Source organism: Atractosteus spatula, chromosome 11 (genome assembly GCF_055471065.1).
Source record: "Atractosteus spatula isolate fAtrSpa1 chromosome 11, fAtrSpa1.hap1, whole genome shotgun sequence".
NCBI classification, from domain to species: Eukaryota; Metazoa; Chordata; class Actinopteri; order Semionotiformes; family Lepisosteidae; genus Atractosteus; species Atractosteus spatula.
This window is the reverse complement of record NC_142716.1, coordinates 48375316-48398639: the sequence shown is the minus strand read 5'-3', so window position 1 is coordinate 48398639 and position 23324 is coordinate 48375316. Positions and strand designations below refer to the sequence as shown.

At 47.6% G+C, this 23324-nt stretch overlaps 1 protein-coding gene, 1 long non-coding RNA gene and 1 other non-coding gene across 3 annotated transcripts; 1 reads left to right on the top strand and 2 right to left on the bottom strand.

Annotated features, from left to right (window-relative positions):
- Positions 1-394: 394 nt before the first annotated feature.
- Positions 395-19127, top strand: fbf1 (Fas binding factor 1). Its single transcript, XM_088927114.1, has 31 exons — positions 395-640; positions 1010-1037; positions 1122-1163; positions 1837-1921; positions 2656-2716; positions 2855-2905; positions 3196-3349; positions 3653-3733; positions 4336-4374; positions 4748-4864; positions 5108-5249; positions 5402-5532; positions 5883-5979; positions 6466-6912; positions 7744-7812; positions 8182-8279; positions 9564-9613; positions 9974-10024; positions 10806-10925; positions 11178-11278; positions 11950-12156; positions 12351-12458; positions 13164-13303; positions 14442-14560; positions 14822-14944; positions 15721-15906; positions 16349-16525; positions 16854-16991; positions 17928-18027; positions 18653-18783; positions 18972-19127. The coding sequence occupies exons 1-31, from the start codon at positions 638-640 to the stop codon at positions 19053-19055; spliced, it is 3480 nt and encodes a 1159-aa protein (XP_088783240.1). The 5' UTR covers positions 395-637; the 3' UTR covers positions 19056-19127.
- An 888-nt stretch (positions 19128-20015) lies between these two features.
- On the bottom strand, positions 20016-22488 carry LOC148824246 (uncharacterized). Its single transcript, XR_016093772.1, has 5 exons — positions 22350-22488; positions 21712-21797; positions 21298-21357; positions 20904-20962; positions 20016-20145 (listed from the first exon to the last, which is right to left on the bottom strand). It is a non-coding gene; the product is annotated as an uncharacterized LOC148824246 (long non-coding RNA).
- LOC148824247 (small nucleolar RNA SNORD49) lies at positions 21043-21116 on the bottom strand. Its single transcript, XR_016093807.1, has one exon. It is a non-coding gene; the product is annotated as a small nucleolar RNA SNORD49 (small nucleolar RNA).
- Positions 22489-23324: the final 836 nt, after the last annotated feature.

Genomic DNA, 23324 nt, shown 5'->3' with positions numbered 1-23324 from the left:
CTGGTATAATTCAGAGGGTTGTTACATTATACCGCACATACAGTAGGATAAACAAAATGGTGGAGCAACGGTTGAGGACAAAATGCCAGCTCTCCAATGAAGAAAAAGATGAGCCGATATAGTCGGAGCCTTAAAATAACTTTTAATGATTTTTTTTTTTGGCAAGAGCGACAATTTGTAGATTTGTACCGGCGCAGTAACCGCACGTAGGAGCAGGATTTCGTTAATTTTGGGAATAAATCCACCGGAAATGCGGAATCACATCGTGTTCCCTCTACAAAGATGGCGGCCTGATTTACACCGGAAATCTCATCTTTCGAATTTCTCTTATCTCTATGATCCGAGCCGTGGCGGCCATATTGTCTTTTAATGCGGTTCCGTCGCATAAACAGCGACTGCGTCCAAACTTCCCGGCGAAAACCACCGCGGTTTTTTTTTTTTGTCAGCGTTTGAATCGGAGAGCAGCTGGGTTTAGCCTTCGTGGCAGGCGCCCGCGGCGAAGGGTTTGGGGGAAAAATGCGGTGACAGTTGACGACGCAGCCGGACAGTCTGCAAGCGGTGCTTCGCGAGCTTGGCGTGGTTACCAATGGTAACAGGGCGACGCTCGCTCGCGCCGGGATGTGCTTAGCCCAACGGTATGGTAAGTTTATCGAAAAATAAAATCTACGTTTCTTACCTTGTCTTTAACGAACCACCTCGCCTAAACCACCTAACTTGGCACAGTTAAACGAACGGTGTAAATGGTACCAGTCCGCGGTCGACACCGAAACCAGGGCGCAACAAATGAATACAGGAGGTGCAGTTAATACAAACTGTAGGGGGTTCTCCCACCGTTTGTGAAATATGAATTATCTGGGGTGTCGCCCCGGTTCTCTCTGATACTGTCCCAGAGAGTCTGGGATTCAAAGACTCCCTCGTCCGCTTTCACCAGCACTGTGTGGGTGACAGCCGAGCCACGGTGGCTGTCTCAACATCTCCACAGATAAATCTGTTTCATTTTAATTCGCAGGCTTCAAAGCAGAAGAAAACATCTAAGGGTGAGTTTTTTTTTTTTAAATCATTGTAATCTACGTGCATATTACTGTGGGTCGCTGTGCTGATGTATTTTTCTGGTGGTCCAGGTGCCTTCGATGACGTGCTGAGCGACCTCTTGGGCGATGACGGTACGTACGGCCCTGTGGTCAGCCTGACCAGCCCGTTTAAAGCCGACACGCACGGGCAGTCTTATTTCTACCATGACCAACGCGTTTTTGTCAGCCCTTGTAGAGGTCGCTGAGCTTGTTGCTGTTGTGCAGTTGTGCTTGTTCATTCAATCCCAGTCTTGATAAAAATAATAAGTGCTTCTTGCAGCAATAAAATAAAAAAGCGGGCAATGAGAGGAGACAGCAGAATGACCCCCTCACGGTAAGGATTTGGAATAGAGTGGGAAAGCAACACCGAATCCGTTGAATGAAAGTCCTTCTGAAGAAGAAGGTTTTCAAGCCTGGATTTGAAGGAGCCCAGGGAAGGGGACTCCCTGATATCCTCAGGGATAGAATTCCAGGGCTCTGGGGCGCAGCAGGAGAAAGCCCAGTCACCCATAGTTCGTACAGTCCTCACCCCTGATTATCATTATTACCTGTATAGTGGCCCAGAACAAGCAGGCCAGGCAGAACACACACAAATTCGGCACACGACATGGACTCGCATAAGGAAACGCGTATCTAGCAGCAGCAATAACGGGTCCTGAACGCGGTCGTATCGATTCACTTGTTGCGCAGTGATCAGTGTTCGCTCCTCAACACCCCCCCCCTCAAGGACTGATGCCACCCTGCCTCTTCCTCTTGACCTTTCCAGATGACCCTCCGAGGAGGATCCGCTCCCCAGCCCGAGCGCTGGGGCCAGGGAGAGGGGGGGCCCCGCCTTCCCGCGGCGGTAAACGGTGAGTGCTGGGATGCACCGTTGCGCCGCGATTTTAATAATCATTCCCTCTGCTTATATAGCGCTTTTCTGGACACTCCACTCAAAGAGCTTTACAGGAAATGGGGATCCCCTCCACCACCCCCAGTTAGCAGCCCCACCTGGATGATGTGATGGCAGCCATGGTGTGCCAGTACCTTCTCCACACACCAGCTCTCGGTGGAGAGGAGAGCAGAGTGATGAAGCCAGTTCAGAGATGGGGGTTATTAGGAGGTCATGACTGGTAAAGACCAGGGGGAAATTTGGCCAGGACGCTGGAGTAATACACCTACTCCTTTTGAGAAACACCCTGGGATTTTCAGTGACCACGGAGAGTCAGGACCTTCATTTTTTTTTGTCTCATCCAGAGGACGGCACCTTTTTTAGGACTAATGCTAATGCTAATAATGCTCCTATAAATTCTACTAAATATAACAGTGTTTGCATACTAAGTATTATATAGTAATGTAATCCTATTTATATTACATTATATAGGGATTACACTAGGTGATTGTGGTGTGCCGTGCTGAAAGCAGGGTAAGTGCAGTGAGATCATGAGAGAGTTTGGTAAAGCGTGGCACAGCCTGGGAGAGCGAGGTCAATTCATGGCTTCACCCTGGTAAAACCATGGGGCAGCTGCAAAGGTTCTGTGTGCAGGTTTACAGTCGTAACCCTTCGTAGTGGCACCTCTAATGCCAGTCCACTCTTGTTTTCCAGGTCCTTGCTGGATGATGACTTTTTCAGCAAGCTGGCGGAGGAAGCTGAGAAGGATGATGAGGTGTGTTGAGGCGAGGGCCTTTCCGGAGGCCCTGTAGAGTCCTCGTGTCTGTGTGTCTGGTTTAGTGTATTCTTCAGCCCCTCTGTGACTTCTGGGTCTCGGTTGTAGTTGATCTTGTGGGTTTTGTTCCTCCTGTAGGTGTCTGACGTCTCGGAGGCTGATCCCTTGGCTTTACTAGGTAGCATGAAGGTACAAACAGATCTACTTTTTTTCACTCGGAGTTGCACTGCAGTGCCTGTTTTTTCAATTCTGAAACAAGATCAGGGTGGGTTGTTTCCTGCTGCTATCTTAATGGAATTTTTGGAAATTCCTAATTAAAAAAAAATCATTCCACGGCATCAGTGAAATCGAGGCGAAAGTAAAATCGGCGCATAGATTAGGCACCGCTTCCCTCAGCGGGGCGGAATGAAAGAGGTCTCCTGTGAAAACGGAATGGCGGGTTTTCTCTGCCTGCTCTCAGCACTGTCGTTACTGGGCAGGACATGGACGACATGGACGCCGATCTCTTTGGTACGAAGAAGAAGCCGAGTTCCGCCCCTAGTCAGGCTGGTGGGAGGGGCTCTGGAATTCGGGGTCCGAAGAATTTGGAGGAGTCCCCCAAACCTGGAGAGAGACTGAGGGGCAGCGAAACAGGTGTGTTCCTGGACGGCTTGCGTCTCAGAACGGGGGTCCCTCAAGAACCCATTAGGTTCGGAGCACTGGAATGAACTGGGCAGAAGGCACTTTCTTGACTTGCCTTTAGTTTTTCAACTCCTGGTATTTCTAAAATTCCTCTTTTTTTTTGTCTCTGGATTTTAAAGGCTGTCAGAATCGCTCGGTAGTAATTCCACAAGTGCCGGCGCATCAGTTAACCTGCTGATGCCCCCGGAGGGCTGTCACTGTGTGAGCCCGCTCCAGGGTGTCTCACCCAGCTCTGTCTGCTCTGTCTCTGTCCAGAAGACACCGGTACCGAAGACAGGAAGCCCAGCTCGGCTCCCGCTGCCTCAGCCCGTGGATACAGGAAGTTCAGCTTCGCTGGTGAGTCGTGGTTTCTTCAGTCCACACCACCGTAACCAGACCTCTCCGCAAAATCCACTTCCACCCCACAGCCCCACGCAGTGGAGCAGGGTACTCTGTAATCCAGTGACTTTGGCAGCTTTGTGAGACAGGTTACAGCGTGTACTCGACTGGCCCATTCAGCCCAATTGTGTGCTGGCAGTGGTCCTTCAGATGTATGTGACTTGAAATATGTGTCGGTAAGCTTTTTATTTATTTGATGCAATTTATATTTTTTATATTTTGAAAACCGATATAGGTTGAAATACTATTTGGGCGTTCGTGTTTAATTGCAGCTGCTAAAGAAAGCTAACACATTCAGAGGTTTACAATCCAATCACTGACACTTCTCTGTGTTTCTAATTGACCCATAACTGTGGGCTTAATTGAAAGTATTTCTTTGCACTGCAAAAGTTATCTTAGAATTGAATTAATAGAGTTAATAATAATTAAGTGCTTCCTTCTCTGTTCTTGTTAGGCTTTGCAATTTCTTTTTCTTTGACTTTTTTTTCTGTCTTTGTGTGTTTGGTCCCAAGTATCCTTATTTGCTCTTTTCCTGTTCCTTTCTCTATGTGTTGACATAGATGATGATGACATTAACAGCTCAGATCCTGGCAGAAAAGGTATTAATTCACTAGTGTAACTACAGATATTGATGATTAGCACAGTTGTTTTTCACGTCACCTGAACCTTTTCTTTGTCATCTTTGAAGTCTTCTGCTTCCTTTTGCTTAAACAAATACTTAATAAGTAAAATTCTTGTCTTATTAGGAGCCACTAGAAATTATAGAGGATTACTTTCCAACAAGAGAGGTGTAGGCCAAAACCAAATCTTGCAGTGTGTCTAAAAGTGTTTATTACACAGTTACACACAATATAACAGTGCCTTCAATGAGTTTGTTAACTGAGATTTGTACACCCCTGTAGTTCTTCAGATTAGTGCATGTCTCTGTGGGTGTCAATTTGACAAGACAAATTCTTACTCCCCTGTCTGCAGACACCGATGATCCTTTGTCAGGCCTTCTGGATGACCTCCCAGGAGAAAGGAAGGACTCTGATAGGAAAGCTGGTCCATCTGCCTCTGAGGCACCCAGCACCAAAAAGGAGGAGACAGGTCAGTCTGATATTTGTGCTTTGTGGCCTGGCACGATTGCTTTGCCCACGTGATACTAAACTCGCCTCTACCACTGTAGACTGCACTGTTTGCAAGTTCTAAGAAAGCCCGAAGTTTTAGTTTTAATTACAGCGAAGTGTTCTGTAGACTTTTGCTTAATTGGACCATTTTGCGATTGTTGCTTGAGACCCTCTTGCCTGTCCTTGTCTGCCTGACTCTGCCGGTCTGTCTGTCTACCTGTAGCGCCCCCTGCTGGGACGGGCCCTCTCCCGAAGAAGCGCGACGAGCTGACATTCGACGAGGACGGAGACGAGCTGATAGACGCGCTTGGTTTTGACGAGAGTCCCAGGGGAAGAGGAGGAGTGCTGGAAAGAAAGACACAACGGTGACGCCACTCCCTTTCTCTTCAGTCTTAACTCGGAGATAATGTGTGCAAGATACAAGTTTTTTTGTGGGATCACATTGTTTTGTGAGTTGTCTTTGCTGAAAATAAATTGAAATACAAATTCAACCCGCCTTCCTTCCCCCACCCTGCAGTGACAACCCACAGCCTGCCCGTACCAAGCTCGATGAGATCCTGGGACGAGGGACAGCCCCTCGCCTCCTAGAGCGCCCCCCTACTGGTGAGAAGAAAGAGCTGCAAGCAGAAAAGAATGCCACCGTGAAAGGTAACTGTCATATATGTCCTTTCAATAGACCCGTTGTACATGATATATGGTGAAAAGCTAAACAGAGCATTTGAATTGCAATCTTAAATGTTGCTTACTTTCATTTGTACTTATTTTGTTTTATTAACTTAATGTATCTTTTGTGATTCTTATAACACTCCTGTCTGAATACTGTGAATCTTTTAAGTGAATTGCACTGAATAAAATTGGATGGCATTCTGCTGAATTGCAGTGGTTTAGTATTAAATTACTTCTCTGGCTTGGCCATTTAGAGCTTCTTCTGTATATCAACACTGTTATGTCATGTAGAGAAATCATATTCCTGTATTAATGAGTGTGCTCTTTTTCAGATCCTGTTTTAGGGGAAGACGAATTCATGTTTGGCTCATACATGCCCACAATGGCATCTACCCCAGAAGGCAGGCAGTCTCGCAGACAGTCAGTCAGGTCAGTGACAGCTGGGCCACACAGTTTGAATATTTCATGCGGTCCCAAAGTGAAATGAATGTGAGTTTGAAAACTGAGCTGTTTCACATCCTTCAGGGGTATCTGGCTGTGAAACGCCCAGGCACAATCCAGTCCTGTCCTGTTGACAAATAGAATCACAAGTAAATTTATTTTCGGACGCCAAGCTGGTACTGTATATGGGTTCATGCTCCTATAACTATAACTCGCTGGATTACAACCTAGCCTTTGTTTGTTCAGGATATAAATACTGCATGAGATAGATTTCCTATGTATTATTTTAGGATAGTAATATGCTTATTAATGTGTAATAACAGTTATATCTCGCATAAGAAATTGCATATAGCTGTGAATAGCTCTTCTTGCTTTACATTGCAAGCACCTATTGGGTGGGTCAGAGCTGGAAACCTGATTGATTATTTGAAAGAACACTTTACATTCATTACTCCCTTCTTGTCAATACGTCAGATTTTCTACTGAAGACGTCAGTGGGCTGTCACCAGACAAGAAATCCAAGCCTCCCACCCCAGGAACGCCACGTGCCAATAAGACAGCAGCGGATTGGCTGGGGCTCAAGCAGGAAGAGGAGGAGAAAGTAGAGGAGCCTGCGTTGGAAAGTCTGAAACCCCCCGTCTCTCCTAGCACCTCAGTGGGGAACAGGACCCCCATATCAGCCAGCCGCCCCCCTTCTGGGGCCAAGGCCACCGACACCCCCTCAGCTTCTCCCTCTAGTGCTAAAACCAGCCAACCAGCACGCAGGCCTGAGGCATCGGCCGCCCCGGAGGAGGAGGATTGGCTGGCAGGAACTTTGACCCGGAAGAAGAGTCCGGGTGTGGTCAGGGCCGACAACAAAAAGACTGGGCAGCAGGACTTCCTGGGGCCCGGAGAAGAAGTGGACCTTGACACCTTTCTCGGGTATGCTAGGAAAGAGCTCCAGAGCTGTGTGTGTCTGAGAGTCTGGAGCAGGAGCTTAAATTTCAGTTTAATCCGCTTTGCAAGTCCTCAACCTGTCTAGTGTAGTGAGCTGCAGGTGCAAATCAGCAGGAAATGAAGTATGTTTGGGATCATAGAGATATTCTTATTTAGTTCCTTATATATATGTAGCACTTTTCTGGACGCTCCACTCAAAGCGCTTTACAGGTAATGGGGATCCCCTCCTCCACCACTAGTGTGCAGCCCCACCTGGATGATGCGACGGCAGCCAGAGTGCACCAGTACTCTTCCCACACACCAGCTCTCGGTGGGGACGAGAGCAGAGTGATGGAGCCAGTTCAGAGATGGGGGTTATTAGGAGGCCATGACTGGTAAAGGCCAGGGGGAAATTTAGCTAGGGGGAAATTTTTCCTTCCTCTTTTCAAGAAACTTTCTGGAATTGTTAAATTCCATGTAGAATCAGGATCTTGGTTTTGCGTCTCGTCCGAAGGACAGCGCCTTTTTAATTTTTTTTCCGCCCCTCACTGTGGCATCACAGACCACAGGGTGAGCACCCCCTACTGGCCCCACTAACACCTCTTCCAGCAGCAGCCTTAGCTTTCCCAGGAGTGTCCCATGCAGGTACTGGCCAGGCTCACACCTGCTGAGCTCCATTGGGCTGCCAGTGGTGAGCTGCAGGGCGATGTAACTGCTGCCTAATGAATAATAGTAATTAAACTGTGCATTATTATGTAGCTGTGTTATTATTACTGCATTCTGCTTCTCCCTGTGTGATGGCTGACGGTACTGAGTGATTTGATTTAATTTCCTCAGCAAGCGCAGCTCCTCTCCAGCAGTGAGAAGAGGAGCAGAGGAGTCCCCAGGCCCCAGTAAGGAACACAGGTAAGAGGGGACTGGGGTTCAGAACAAGAGGGTTTGATAGTACTGACCTGCAAAGTAAAATAATGAAGATCCACATGTTTGGTATTCTTAAAATGTAGCTGGAGTGCTTTTAAACTTTTACTACCACTGGGAAAATTTGTTTGAATGTCTATCTTGGCGTACCAGAGGAGGCATGATGTGTAAACTCACATGGCTTTGTCCATCTGTCATTGCGGAGGACAGTGCTGGGGTTACACCTCCTTCATGGCGCCTGACGACCCCCTGTGTTTTAGATTGTATTGACGCTGTGCAGGTTCGAGCTCCAGCTAGGTGGTAAAGAAAAGCTCATGTTTCAGTTTGACAATTTTTGGGGTTTTTATTTGCATCAAGTTCTCCGCTGCCGTGGGAGAATCCTCGCAGGCAGGCCACCCCCCCGCCCCCTCCTCCTCCTCCTTCTGCCCCCGGGAGAGAAGACCGGCCCAAAGCAGGTACAGTCTCCACTGGCTCCCTCTGTCTCGACAGTTTAACCTACAGTTCGAGGCGGCACAACAAAAACGTTTGGTTCTGTGAAACAAATGTACTTTTCAGTTCCATTTGTTTTTCTGTGTGATTTTGTAAATCAACAATTTTCAGTACTTGTCTAGTCATCAGCTAGTAGTTAACACTTCAGTTTGTTCTCCAGCCTTCGGCACATGACTACTTCACTTCACTGGTGCATGGTCCCCCTCACTCGTAACTACCATTAAAGATTTGTATGTCTTGGGGCAGCTATAACAACCTGTAACCCTATTCCTAATGTAATTGTAGAAAGAATATCCTACTTTGTTCAGCACTTCTCTACTGGCTCTCCTGCCGCCCCTTACCCTGCTAGCACACACTCATCTGTGCTGCTTCCTGCTGAGAATGTGCAGGGAACTGGGCACCCCCCAGTACACTGGGCTCTTCCTTCCCTGCTCTGATCAGGTGCATCTGTCTCAGTGTGGTGGTGGAGGACCTGAATGTAGCACACAGCTTGCCTCTTGGAACTGCTCTCCATCTTCATCACACGCAGGTTGTAGCCCTGAGCAGCCTGTCACTGCCTCTGGGCTCCTACCTGATGCTCCTTCAGATCCCCCACAATCCCACCGTCCTCTGAAGCAAGTTAAAGAGCCAATTCCTGCCAATCCAGCAACCACTCTCCCCCTCTCTGCTGCCACTGTAGTCTCCCACAGTCACAGCATCCTCCATGTGATCAGGAAGAGCCAGGATGGGCCAACTAGGCTACATTCTCCATTTCTCATCCTAACTACCCATGGCATTTGTTGCCTAGCAACTCTTCATGCCTGCTGCCTGTCATAGTGGTGTTATCTAGTGATACTTAGTCCTACTTCATTAAAAGCAATCTTTCAATAGTCTCTTGAGATGTATCTCAGTTTGCAATATTGGTAGTTTATGTTTTTAGTTTTTTATTTATTCTTATTATATATAGATATAATTTATAAACACCTTTCAGAGTTTTGGTATGTTTCAAAAGCACTTAAAGATCATTTTGCATTTTGAGACATGTAAATATTAGCTACTGTTTCATAGATATAGGAAGGAGAACCGTCCAGAGACTGATAATATGTTTTTCTTGTATTAAGCCAAAGGAAGCAGACATCTCATTTTTTCACGTGTTGATCAGATACTGGCCATCATGTTAAAAACCCAGTTTTAGTTTTGTTGAGCCTTGTAACAAAAACGAAACAGGAAGATGCTCTGAATGATATACGCGTCTTCATGCTGTTTCCTAGTGCCAGCACAGAGACAGGTTGAGAGCAGCACCCCTGCAGCCATGCCCCAGGTAAGGGAATTCTGGGCGCCAAGGGATCCCATGTAGATTGCCCTGGGACACTCATTATTAAGGGCAGGTGTGTTGCTAAGGCAGAAAAGAGGAAGGTGTCAGCGGCTTGTTGCGTGTAAGTGCCACATAAAAGAGAGTATAAGGGGCCCTCTTTAAAAATGATCAAGGTTAGTGGTCTGATTGATGATATAAATGGAACAATGGAATAACTAAATATCACTGGAGTATCTTCATGCAATATTCAGCTTTATATATGAGCTTGAATAACATATGTCAGCATTAAATATAAATATAACTGGCACAGTATGAAGAGTAACCTGTTTTTTTTCTCCTCGGTCCTCCCCCCCCCTTCCCTGAAAGCAGGTGACTCTGTCTGCAGACAGTCTTCAGCAGCTCCTGCTGCAGCAGCAGGTACCTTATTCTAACATATGCACCACTCAGGCTTTGGGGTGTATGCTTTCATTCTATAAAGAAAATCTGAAGTTTAAATAGAGCTCTAATCTCATCCCCCAAAAGAGGTGTCAAGAATGCAGTGTGGACTAGTGGCCTTGGACTTCTATTTATGGTTTTTCAGATTGTGGCTGAGAGCAGATGTATTATTCCATTGAGCAAGTCACTTCACTTAGATCAGCTCAGTGAAATACCCAGATGAATAAATGGGTCCAAATGTCAGACAGCCAAATCTAGTAATAATAATCTAGTCTATGAATATTCCTTCTCAAAAAGAGCTGGTCTGGCCACAGTACACAGTGAGCATTATAGCATTGTTTGATCCACAAAGCTATGTGACAGTCGCTTTTTGTTGTGCTTTTTGCACAATGTGCTTTTTGTTGTTTTTAATACTGTCGTCTGTCTTTGGTTAGATTCTTGTTAAAAATAGTTACACAGATTCCACAAGGGATATTTTTAGTAACAGTTAAAATATTAACCAAAATGGGTTATTCCTCTTTGTTGAAGGCTAGCTCTCGATGTCAGACACCATTAGCTCTTGGAAACAGTTCAGATGTTTAAGGAGCCTCGTGTTTTTTGGGGGTGATTTTTGTTGCAGTTCAATTAGGATTATTGGCTTGTTTTATTCGTGTTTTATTTTTGTTCCCTGAAAGCATGTAGTCTGCAATGACATTCTGGAAAGATTGGATGTTGCTCTGTGGCAGTCCGGGTTGTCTGACGGCGTGTTGTCTTGCGTGTCCAGCTGGTGCAGTCCCAGCTCTGGGGGCTCGGGGGGGTGGCCCTGCAGAAGCAGCTGAGGGAGGGCGAGCTGCACCCTGGGGAGCAGGTGTCTGAAGCTCGCCTCATCCAGCTGGAGGGCCAGGTACTGTCGCTCAGGGGCGAGACCGTGTCTGTCTCCTGCAGCTTAGCTGCTGTTCCCCTCTGGTGTGCTTCAGTGCTGTCCCCTTTCACTCTCCCTCCCTCTGTCTTCCCTCTTCCTCTCTTGATCCCTTCTTCTCCTCTTATCAGCTGTTCTTGTTCTTTCCCTGTCTCGCCTGTCTGCTGTTGTCTGTCCTCTCTCCATCCCTCTGCGGCCCCCCCTGCGGTCCGTGACGGGCGCTGCTCTCTGTCTCAGGTTCGGAAGCTGCAGCTGGAGCGGGATCAGGCCCAGATGCTGTTGGAAAGCGTGCAGCAGAGGCACAAGCAGGACTTGGAGCTGATGGAGAGCACTCACAGGTACACAAGTGACCTAGCCAGATCTAGATCTGGATCAGGTTGGTGCCGCAAGTGGAATTGGTGGAGCAGCAGGCAACATCCTTCCCCCTGAATAAGAAGCTCCAAACTAGTCTCCCAGTATGGTGAGACTTTACACCTAGGTCCTGAGTACCAGGTCATAACACCCTCATACACTTGTATAAAACTGTTCACCCCAGTGTTCTGGTTACATTCCAGTCTGGGCTTGTGCAGTTTGGCCTTCCCAAAGTTCCCGCTTGATTCAAGTGGTGAATCATTTTCTCTCTCCTCCATGTGACGTGCTGTGGAGAGTGGCTGCTGCACCCAGGTGGGTCACCTTGTATGTAAAGCACTGTGGGATCTTTAGGATGCACTTGAGGATGAAAAGCGCTAGGAACTATTATTAATAAATGCTAGGAATTATTATAATAATTATTCTACCATTATGTAACGCAGACTACAAATATCTGATGGACGTTCCAGGAACTTTCAGAAAGCCTCGTAAAGGGACAGGTTAGGTGAAGGTGATTCATCAATGTGGAGCAGAGTCAGGAGCTGACCTTTGACCCTCCTCTGTGCTGCAAATCCACGTGGGTTTTCAGCTCTACTCGCAGCTTACACACAGTGGTATGAATGACTCTGACCCCTGCCCTCTGACTTCGGGCGGTGCACAGGGCGCGGGTGAGGATGCTGGAGGAGGCGGCGGCCCAGCGGGACGCTCACCTGCGGCAGGAGAACGAGGACCTGCAGGAGCGGCTGGCCGGCCTGGCCCGGCTGGGGGAGCAGGAGCGCGCCGAGCTGCAGGCGCAGTATCAGCAGCGGCTGGCCAAGGCGCAGCAGGAGAGGGACCGGGAGGTGGAGAGGCTGCGGGAGCTGCAGAGGTATCGGGCTGCCGGCACAGCCATGGAAATAGCGTAGAGATAGTCTCTCCTGCACCGGAAAGGCCATAGGGGGTCATCTGGTTTTCATTCAAACGGAGCCCTTGAATGTCTTCATTGAATTATTGGATTAATTTCCGCGGGTCCCAAGTGCTTCGCTGCTGAAGTCGTGCCTCATTCTGACCTTTGACCCGCAGGAAGTCAATCTTGGAGATGAAGAAGGACCACGAGGAGCAGGTGCAGCGTCTGAAGAGGCTGAAAGATGAGGAGATTGATGCAGTGACCAGCGCTACCTCCCAGACCAGGTAATCCCCCAGACCGCACACGAAACAGCAGCTCACGCTGAGGCCTCTCAAAACCGTGAATATACAGTTAGCACAAAATAATAAAAATCGGGAAGGAGGCATATGGCACAATTTACACATTTGAGTGGTAGGGGGCTATTGATTCTAGGGCCTTACCAAGCTGTGTGTTCTGTAATCTCAGTAAATCAAAATCTTCGGTAACACTTCAGGGTTGGTTATGTGAGGTATACAAGTACAGACATGCCCTTCAGATTGACTAGGTGCTTATAAACCTTTGTGAGTAATAAACGCAGTATGTGCCATTTATGCTTCGCTAACAGGTTTCACAAGCAGGTGAAGCAGGCACACGTAGTATTCTAACAGGTGTTCTGCAGCGCTGCTCTTCTTTTACTCCTACTTCAGGCTAACTTCTACATCAGGCTGCCTATAGCTACTTGACTCAATTAAATAATTAGCCTGTTGTTGTCAAGTATGGCCTTAAGAGAGCAGCTCGTACACTGAAAGTATTCTGCTATTATGCGAGACAGAAGAAGCTTATATCTTCCTATCTTCCCTATAAAACTCTCCAGTGTTGGGAGCCATTTCTAATATTTTTCCCTGAAAAACCTAATGATTCTGGTTTCCGGAGAGGCTTATACTGTACAGGGAGGGGGCCGCCTGCGCGGGATTCTCATGTGTTTGTGTGCGTACTGTGCGTGTAACCAGGTCCCTGACAGGAGTCATCGAGCAGATGGAGCACTTCTCGCACAGGCTGGGAGAGCTGTCATCCCGCGTGGAGAGCACCCACGAGCACGCAGCGCAGGGGCTGGAAGTGGGGGCGCGTCACAGAGACGAGCAGCTCAGAGGTAGGGCACCCCTCTCCGCCTCTCCTCCTTCGTACATACCAGCGAACTAGGTTGCACGTGCAGCCCCTGTGTTGTGTCTGCAGAGTAGTTCAGAAATGCATTGCTGGCCGTGCACAGTACATTGCAGATAGTTGGTGTTGAACTACTTGCTTTTCTCACAGCACCTGCGTTTGATCTCATAACATTTTTCCTTTTCACTTTTTTAATCAGATGTTCAAAAACGCATTTTACACCGGTGTCTGTGAAAATGATATACGGTAGAGTCGCGATTATCCGACCTAAACGGGACCGATAGTATGTCGGATAACTGAAAATGTTGGAAAATGCTGAAACTGAGTAGACAAATCATAGATTCATGGAAGCGCAGTATAAGTATGAAATCTGGTTTAATAATCTACTGTAATGCTAAAATAACAGAGTACAGAACTATTGTTAGTTCTGTTCTCATTTAAAAAAATGAGTGATTGGAATCGTTTTCCCAGATGTGCTTCTCTTCCTTGCGGCACGGTGCCGCCAGCATCTCAGCAACATGGCATCAGTAGCAGTTGCCTCCTCTTGTTGTTCAGCGTGAGCTAGTGCCGCTGGGAGAGCCTGGACCCCTTCACTGTGACTGACTCTTTCAGATCTGTCTAGTGCCAGTGCAGACCCGGCGTTGTCATCTTCATTGTCATAAAATGATGTTAAGGGAGAATACAATAGGAAAAATAATAATCACAAGTGCGAAATCGTCAAGCGAAGGTACGCCAATGGCAGTACGTGACGCATGGAGAGACAGAGCAGCATCGGATTGGGCAAAACATGCATGCACACGCACAGTGTACAGTATATTGTACACTATGGTGATTGGCTGTATGATTGGCTATGTCAGATAAAACGGAATGTTTTAGTGTTTTAATAATCGTCAATTATTTTGTGGTCCACACCCACCCAATTAAAATTATATTTATAAAATATAATGTAATATACCCCAGTTCAATTTCCAGACTTCTTTTAAGTATAAACTTCCACATCCGGGTGCAGACCCGTGCTTGCACATTGCTCACATGTGGCAGACAGCCTGTTGAGACAGGTCACCGCGCCGCCCTTGTGGGTGTCCAGCAGAGGGGAGGTAGACAGTGTGGCTGCACTGTGTCCACAGTCCTGCAGGACAGGCTGAGCCAGCAGCAGAGGGACATGGCCGGGGAGCGGGCGCGGCTGGAGGAGGTCATCGCCAGGATGGAGACGCGGCTGGCGGAGCAACAGAGGCAGCTGGAGAAGGTGAGTCCGGGGGGAGGGGGGACGTCGTTTTCAAGTGACCGCACAGGAACCTGCAGTCCCCTTTTGCCAGGGGGCCAGGGGTTGATTGGGTGCTATGTTGCTGCTATGCTTTTCCCTGCTTACTCAGATCAGCTAATTAGACATTTAATTATAATAATTCATTATAATAAAATTCCTTACACTCATATAGCACTTTTCTGGACCCTCCACTCAAAGTGCAGTGCTGTCTTGGGACACGTCGCGCCTTGATCCTTGTTTCAGGAGCGCTGGAAGGTCACAGCAGAGCAGGCAAAGGCAGAGTCCGCGCTGAGAGTGCTGGAGGAAGAGCGGCGGACCCTGACCCAGAACATCACCATGGAGAGGGAGGAGCTCCAGAGGGCAAAGGTCAGTTATTCCCTAGTGCCTGAAGGACAGATGGCTCATGGTTCAACCCTCCGTGTGAAAGACAGCAGGGCAAGCAGTGTGGGTTACTTTGTGTGGATTTGGCACCTTGTTCTTGAAGACAGTTTTCAAGCTTAAAAAGATAAACATCCATCCACTTTTAGAAAACTGCCTTTTCATGTTAAGGGTCACAACCACCCATAGCCTCGTCTCGAAGCTTAAGGTACAAAGTAGCACTGCACCTTGGACAGGACGACTGTCCGCCTCGGGGTACACACAGGGATGTGAGATGCCAGTTTGCCCAGCCGGCATGTCTCTGGGCCCAGAGAAAACCCACATGAACATGCAGATATCACACAGGTGATCCTGGCCTGGGATCAAACCCAGGATCCAAAAACTGTAATGCATCCAGCTCTAAGGCTCTACCATGCAAAAATGTAATTTGAATTTAATTGACTGAAGTCTATCCCTTCATAAAAGGGGTTTGTATTATAGTACGGCATAGTATAGTAGTGTTCAGCATTTTCTTTATTCCCATTAAAACGGAGGAGCACCTCTAAAGCCCTGTCCTGGGTGAAATGCTGGGATCCAAACACTGTAATGCAGCAGCTCTGAGACAACACAGTGCTCTCTGAATTCACAAAGGGGTTTGAGTGAAATAGTGTGAAGTCTCTTCCTTCATGAACGGGGGTTGTATTGTAGTTCTGCATTAGTGAACTTGCCGAGGGCCTGGTATGATTGCAGCCGGTCTGTGTCTAAGAGTCGCCTGTGTGTGTCAGAGCGCTCTGCTGGAGGAGCAGCAGGCCGTCATGCAGCGCTGCGCCGAAGAGCGCAGGAAGCTGGCCGCGGAGTGGGCGGAGCTGCACGCCAAGGAGAAGCTTGTCCAGGAGCGGGCCGAGCGGGACAGCAACCGGGCGCTGGAGAGGGACGCCCACCGAGAGGGCTCCATCATCAGCCTGGCGCAGGTAAGCCTGGTGTTTTTATTGTTCTTGCTGCCCCAGTGCCCTTGATCTCAGTACTTCCTGTTGCTTCATAGCACAGCCCTGCACTGCAGTAGTGAAGGCAGGTTGCTGCTGAGCACCCTCCTCCCATTTACGTTTTATTCTCCTCTTGGCATGGATGTCATTAGAAACGTTACAAAAGGAGGCCATCTGTCCCATCTAACCCATTTGGTAGTAGTCGATTGATCCCAGGATCTCATCCAGCCATTTCTTGAAAGGAACGAAGAGGTATTGGCTTCAACACGATGAATGGATAGCTTGTTCCACACTCCCACAACCCTTGGCGTATAGAAGTGCCTCCTCTACCTGGTTGTAAATGCTATTTTCTATTCGGGCTTTCTGTGTCTGCATGCACTGCGACGTTCGTTCGAGTTTAAAGAAATAAAGCCCGCCTCCCCTGGCGCAGGAGCAGGCGGAGCTGAAGCTGAGGGCCGGTGAGCTGAAGCTGCGGGAGGAGGCAGCGTGCCGGGACAGGGAGGCGCAGCAGAGGGAGAGCGAGGAGCTGCAGCGGGAGAAGGACAGGCTGAACGGAGCAGCTCTGCACCTCAAGACCCGGGCGGAGCAGGTGGAGGCCTTCAGCAAGGTGGGGAGACCCCCCTGGCAGTCCCAGAGTCCTGGGGACACTGCTGGCAGCCCTTGTGCGTCTTGTCGTTTTATGTTCGTTATTGTGGAATCAACAATAATGGTGTTTGCTTAGACTGGTTGACATGCAGTCAGATCAGGCCCTGCAAAGTGTTAGGTTCGATACCTGGAGAGCCACGGTGCGGCTGTCCTGTTGAAAAAGCAATCTGTCCTGTGTGTTCAAGAGCGGCGCGAGTTGTGGCTGCTGCACACGACATTGTGTCTGTAGCTTGGAGAAGAGTGATGCCGTGTGCAGCGTTAACAGTGTGCCCTGCCCTGCCCTTCCACAGCTGGCCGCTGAGAAGTACGAGGAGGGAGAGCGCGCGCTGCAGGAGGCCAGGCAGGTCGCTTCCGAGCACCAAGCCCGGCTGCGCAGCATCCACCAGCAGATGGAGCGCCTGCGGCAGCAGGAACAGCACCTCCACCAGGTCAGGTCTGGAACTGAATGGGAGCTTTGCAGTGCAAGGTGGCAGGAGTGCAGAATGGTCAGAGATCTGTAGGTTGTACAGTGACTGTCTCCGCTTTACTACAGAGGCCAGGGCTTCCCAGTTGCTTTATGTGGGATCCATGACTTTCATTACATTTAACCTCTTATTAAATTGAATACATGGGAGTATTTTAGTAGCTGGGAGACTTCGGATTAACATACAGTTGGAAGAAAACGTTTGTGAATTTGGAATTGCAGCCTGGACTGTGAATGTTTAAGCGATGTGTTCAGTATTGACAAGAAGAAGAAGTACAATTGTCTGTGTGTTATTAGTTTAAGCAGATTGTGTTGCTCTATTATTGTGACTTAGTTGAAGATCAGATCACATTTTTATGAGTAATTAATGCAGAAATCCAGGGAATTCCACAGGGTTCAAAAACTTTTTCTTGCAACTGTAAGTGCTTTACTAATAACTTGAAATCTACAGCTTTGTACGGGTTTAAAGTTGTGAAAGATTTAATTCATCAAGTTATTAGTTCAGTTAAGGCACTGATATTCACTCAGTCATGAAAGGCTGCTGTCTTCTGGTTTCCGTTCTAATCTGGGTTCATAATGATTTTAATTTTGAATCAGGTGTTCATCAATTGATCCATATTGACACCATTGCCAGAACTTTACTCATTGAGGCTTAGAGGTTGTTAGAAAACCTGGTGGATCGTGACCCCCCCAGGTCCTGGGGTGAATTTCAGTGACACAATGGTTCAATTAAATAGGGTGCTCAGCTGGTGGGGGGGAAAAAAAACAAGATAATGGGGTGCCGAAGACAAGGATTGGGAACGTCTAGGCTCTGGTTGAATAATTCATTACCAGAATGTGCTTTTTAACTTCCCTGGAGATCTGGGATGTGTAATTAACTGTCTGTCTCGCTCTGTCTCAGGAGCGCATGAGGCTGACTGAGCAACGCAGGGACCTGGAGCAGCTGAGGCAGGGCCTACCGGTCACCCCACTGCTGCTGCCCCAAGCATCCACCCTGCCCGGTAACCACAGCTCGGGGAGGGAAAGCACCTGGACAACAGCACTGACACGCACGGGGGACATTTTTATTTAAAAATATAAAAGTCTCCAGTGCAGAAACATTTCACTTTGCAAATCTAATCTGGATAGACTGTAAATATGCACACAGTATCTTACAATTCAACAGAGCTGCACTCACAATTAAAGCATATCAAAGCTCATTCTCCACTAGACATCGGAGATAAAATTTCAACGTCAAATATGGACTCCTGAGCGAGCAAGTCCTAAAAGTAAATATTTCCACGTGCAAAATGCTAACACAGTGGCAGAAATGTCTTGGTTGATCAAGTCAGCATTGTAGATGAGACATCAGCAGTTCCTCAGGCATTATATACAGTACTTTAAAACTGAGTAATTAAGACAATAATTGCTGCAGGTGCGGTTGCCTGACAGGTTTCAGCTTGGATGACACCTGAAGAAATTGTGGCACACTAAGCTCCTAGTTTAAGGGGTTTTCATTATTAAGTTAAGGAACTTGAGCTTTGCCCTACTCTCTTTCCTGGGAACTGGTACATACTAAAATACCAGCTTTTCTCATGCATGACTACCACACAGCCCAGGCTCCTGACACATCTTCTCCTTTGAAAGGTTTCACTCCGGCGTTTACCAGCACCCAGCTGCTGGTCCCCAGGGAACCCCTGCACCCCCTCTCCCTCCCCGACACCGCCCCCACCGAGCTGCAGGCCAGGCTTGCTCTGCTCCGACACACTGCAGAGAAGGTAACGACATGGTTATTAAAAGTAGTCATAGAGGTGTCCAACTCTCTCCTGAAAAACGCAAGCCTAGTGACACGATCCAATTTTATTTGTTAGAATTTCAACCCCTGATGTGGACGTGTGTGTGTGATGGGTATAGGATATCATCCTATTCTTAGAAAGTAACATGGGCTACACTATGCTCTGTTTAGGACAAGGACTTCCTCCAAGATGAGCAGTTTTTCCTGGAGACGTTGAAGAAGGCACCATACAATTCCGCCTTTCACACTGCATGACTGTACAGGGGCCCATCCTTACGCCATTTTTTAAATTTTTTATACAATAAAATGTAGAGAATTTTCTATAAATCTTATGTATGTTTTTTTTTCTTTCTTCTGGAGCATTTATAAGAAACTTGGAAGGTCTGATCAACTCTGGAACAAGCCTGTTTCTAGAAAATGTGTTGACTAGGGCTGGGCGATATGACCTTAAAGCTGTAGCACAATGATTTCACACATTTACCTCGATCTTATGATTACATGATATACTGAAAGATGTTTTAAATATGTGAAACTATTAACGCTGCAGACACCTTATCTTAGCTCAATGTCTTGCAAATAATATAAGGATGTAATGGCGGTAGTTATCTTGTTCCATCCGCGTGAATCTTTTGCATATTGGGCAGCATTAGTAAATTCTTGTTGGGACAGCTGTTTTTTGGCCATGCGCTCTTCACATTCCACGACATGGTTGTTTCAAATGATGCAACAAGTTGCTGGTGTTAAGGTTTGGGCGCAGAAACGGTTTTCCTGAAAGTTTACATCTGACTTCTCTTGGTTCAGTATCCTGGTTGCTGAAGCCAAAGTATGACCAAACGAGCAACACTGCATCTTTTTTAGATACCAGCTCATCTTCATTTGTACCCGAGTCAACCCTGCCTGAGTGACTAGGGTTTAACATAAGCGCTCATGTTGTCTCACGCCCCGCCCGCGTCTTTGTTTTGAATGATGGACAAAGGTTGGACAAGGCAGAACCACATCACTGGGAGTTGTAGTTTTTTTAAGGGGACCACTCATGAAAAGCACAGTGGGGGAAAAACTTTTACCGAACACACTTACATAAGCAAAATTAGGTTGGCGAGAGATTATTAACATCAGTATCGGTACATTTTCGGTAGATCACCCAGCCCTACTTATGACTTTGGGGGGAAAAGACAGAGGTTCACACACTTTCAGTGTCGAAATAAGTACAAATCATTTTATTCCAACAAACATCTTTATTAACATTCAATTCCCTGTACAAAACCTCCAGTTTCGCATCTTCCAGAACTCGCACACGCAATCCCTCCGGAGCACGGGACTGAGCCGATCTTCAGTCCAAGCGATCCTAAAATTTAATATTAGGTTACTCTTCTGCATAAGAGGTTTGCTACAGCCCAAAAGCTGGTGTTTATATACTGTGCAAAACATACAAGGACACCAGATCAGATGTTCAGCCTGCCACTGAAGACTTGACCTATATAAAAAGGCCCTGGTTGCCAAACTGCCCTCCCCAGGGGCTCCCAATGCTGATACTTGTGACCCCCCCCCCACCTGCTAGTTCATGTTCCAGCTGTTTAATCCCCAATTGAACTAACCAGGAGCTTCAGTGGCAGTTTTCCTTCCCCTCAATCTTAAATTACTTATGAAACAACAGGGAAGGGCAATTTCCATGTTTAGGAACGGCAAAAAAAAAGATTCAAGCTAATGCTAAATTAATTAGATCGATTGTGTTACAGAGAGTCCAGCTGAAACAAAAACCCATCAAGTCTTTGGGTCCTGGAGGCTAGGGTTGGGTCCCCCTGCTTTATCCAATGATGGTGAAGTAAATGGTGATATTATAAAGCCTCAGACTATCACGAATCCACCACAGTTATCATGTTCAGACAGGGATAACGGTCATCACAGGCTTATGGTGCTGTAATCAACAATTGGGCAAAAAAAAAAGCAATCAAACCGTACTAGCTATTGTTTCCCATAGATGCCTAAGCAATGAAACACTCATGATTAACTTGGCATATGACTAGTGTTTAAATGCGTTTGTGCACAACCTGTCCCCCCCCCCCCCCCCCCGCCACGCACTGGTGATGACTGGAAGGCACACACCTCCTGCACATCCACATCCAGAGCAAACCGCATTCGCCACAGGACTCTCCGTCTGCTGCCTGGGGAAACAAGGACAGAGGTGAGGGGCTGCTTCCTCCACCCTGGCAGCTCACCCGATCCGCGCCCGGGGCCACAACTTCCTCAGGACTGCTCCTGAAATCGTCAGTTATCGCATCAGACGGCACTTCCTATTCAGGCAGTATCATCACCGGACGTACAGCCCACTGGAGCGAGCAATCAATCGGGGAGCCCGACGACAATTCGCCAGCCTTTTCTTTCACTCCAGGCCCGGCCTGCGCCAGGGTCCCGTGTAGGAGCAGCTGCAGGACGGTGCTTGTATAAAAGAGCATGTCTGCAGCGTGCGGCCTTGCGACAGAACAGCTGTTTTACTCACCTTGCCGGTCAGAGCTCTCTCTCTCTCTCTCTCCCGTCTCTGCACCTCGGCCCTGCATCACTGTAAAGCAATGGTAGACGTTAGCGTTCTGACCTTTAACCAAGATTTGATCAAAACTAAAAAAAAAAAATCACCTTAATTTATAGTCAAGCTTTCGTACTTAAAAAAACAACTAAGACCAGGACCGAGGCTGAGATCCAGTACAGGATATTAACACCCCCGATTCTCTGCAGCCGTGGGTATTTCCCCAATACGCCCCGTCCAAAACCCGGTGAATACTGCTTCGGAGCCTTCAGAGGACATCGTGTTCCACACGAACAGTGTTTCAGACAGGGATAACTTTTAATCATCACAGGCTCTCCCTCTCATTTTAAATGATCAAGCCGCATTTATTTGTCTTTGAACTGAACTTACCGCCACGGACAGGGGTGCAGCGCGCGTCTGCGTCTCGAAACGGTCTCCTTCCGCGTCCATTTTACAGACTCACAGCCCACACTCACCTGCGAGAATCAAAGGGCAAGAAACATCGAAAATAATCAAATCAACACGCCTGGTCCAGACACCGACACGCCTGGCGGACGGATCCCGTCTGCCCCCCCCCCCCCCACCCCGGGCGCCGCAGGCCACGCCGCGCGCCGAGGCCCTCCACGCGTGGAGCTCAGAGCCTCAGATACCAACACGTGTCCGCAAGTCTGTGCTCAGACAGGGATAACTCTTGCTCATCACCGGCTTCGCTGAACTCACGCTTGACTTTTCTAGGTATTATACAGCACGCAACGAGGGACCTCTCTCCTCGAAGAGAGCTTCATCGAAAAAAACAATTCTAAGACAAAAGAAATGCGTACTTCGGTCTTTAAGACTGTTCGTACAATTAATATACATGTTACGAGCTGCGAAACAAAGCGCGATGACAAAACCGAGACAGCAAACTTCTAAAAGGCATTTCCATTTAGCAACAGACCGCAGTGTATACGTCTGCTGCAACAGAACACTCCAACGCTTTTGTTGCACGTTTAAATAATACAGTAACACACAAAGTTCCGTGCACTTACGTCCACGCTACATTCAGGTTTCTGGTAAAAGAACCCGCTTTAAAATGCATGCTCCGCGATTGCAGTCTATATCACAGGCCCACATTGTCTCACGCCACGCTGGAAACGTGCGCTTTCTTCCCCGTCTCCCTCAGAAAGGAAGTTCTGGCTGCGCCTTCGCCCTCATAGTACAGCGCCTTAGTGGTGCAAAGCCTTCTGGGAATCTGAGTTTTTGACATGGCGGCGCCGAAAGGCTTCTAAAGCCGTCAGGGATGGGCAACATAAATACTGCAAAGGAACAAGTAATAGGTTTGTTCCATGCTGAAAAAACAAAGCGTTTCGGCCGTGGAGCCTTCTTCAGGTGTGAGGACAGGCTTTTCAACAGGGAATAAACCTATTACTTGTTCCTTTGCAGCCTACGCATGCTGACGCAGCTACCCACCTGAACTACTACAACATAAATACTGACTACCCCTTTCATTTGAGAAAATCGATATCGTATTTCACCTTTTTCACAGAAAATTATTTTGATTTTTTCTTTGCACCTCAACGACACCCCACTGTATACTAATTTCTGCCCTCTCCTGTTCATTATCACCTAAACTGTCCGTCATTAGTACGAATCTATTGCTCAGACTTGGCAAGAAAACCTCCCTTCTGTAAAACGCTTAAGAAACTTCATCTCACAGTGAAGAGGGGTTGTGCATTCTCAAACCGTCTCTGGGATGTACATCGTGTTTTTTAAAAAACGTAATTTTCCAAAACGACTCAATTCGATGCGATATATAGTACAGCGTGACACCACTACTCCGGAATTTGACTACGGGGCTCCCAGGAGATTCAGGCATGTTGACCAAGATTATAAGTGACGTCTTTACAAACGAAAAGAGAAAAACAGTACCGGGCGGCGTGTTCCTTATTTGGTAAAGATATCTTAAAGCGATCGTATCCCCCGGTGTTGAAGTTACCCCTCTGCGAGAGACGTGAGTCATGCTG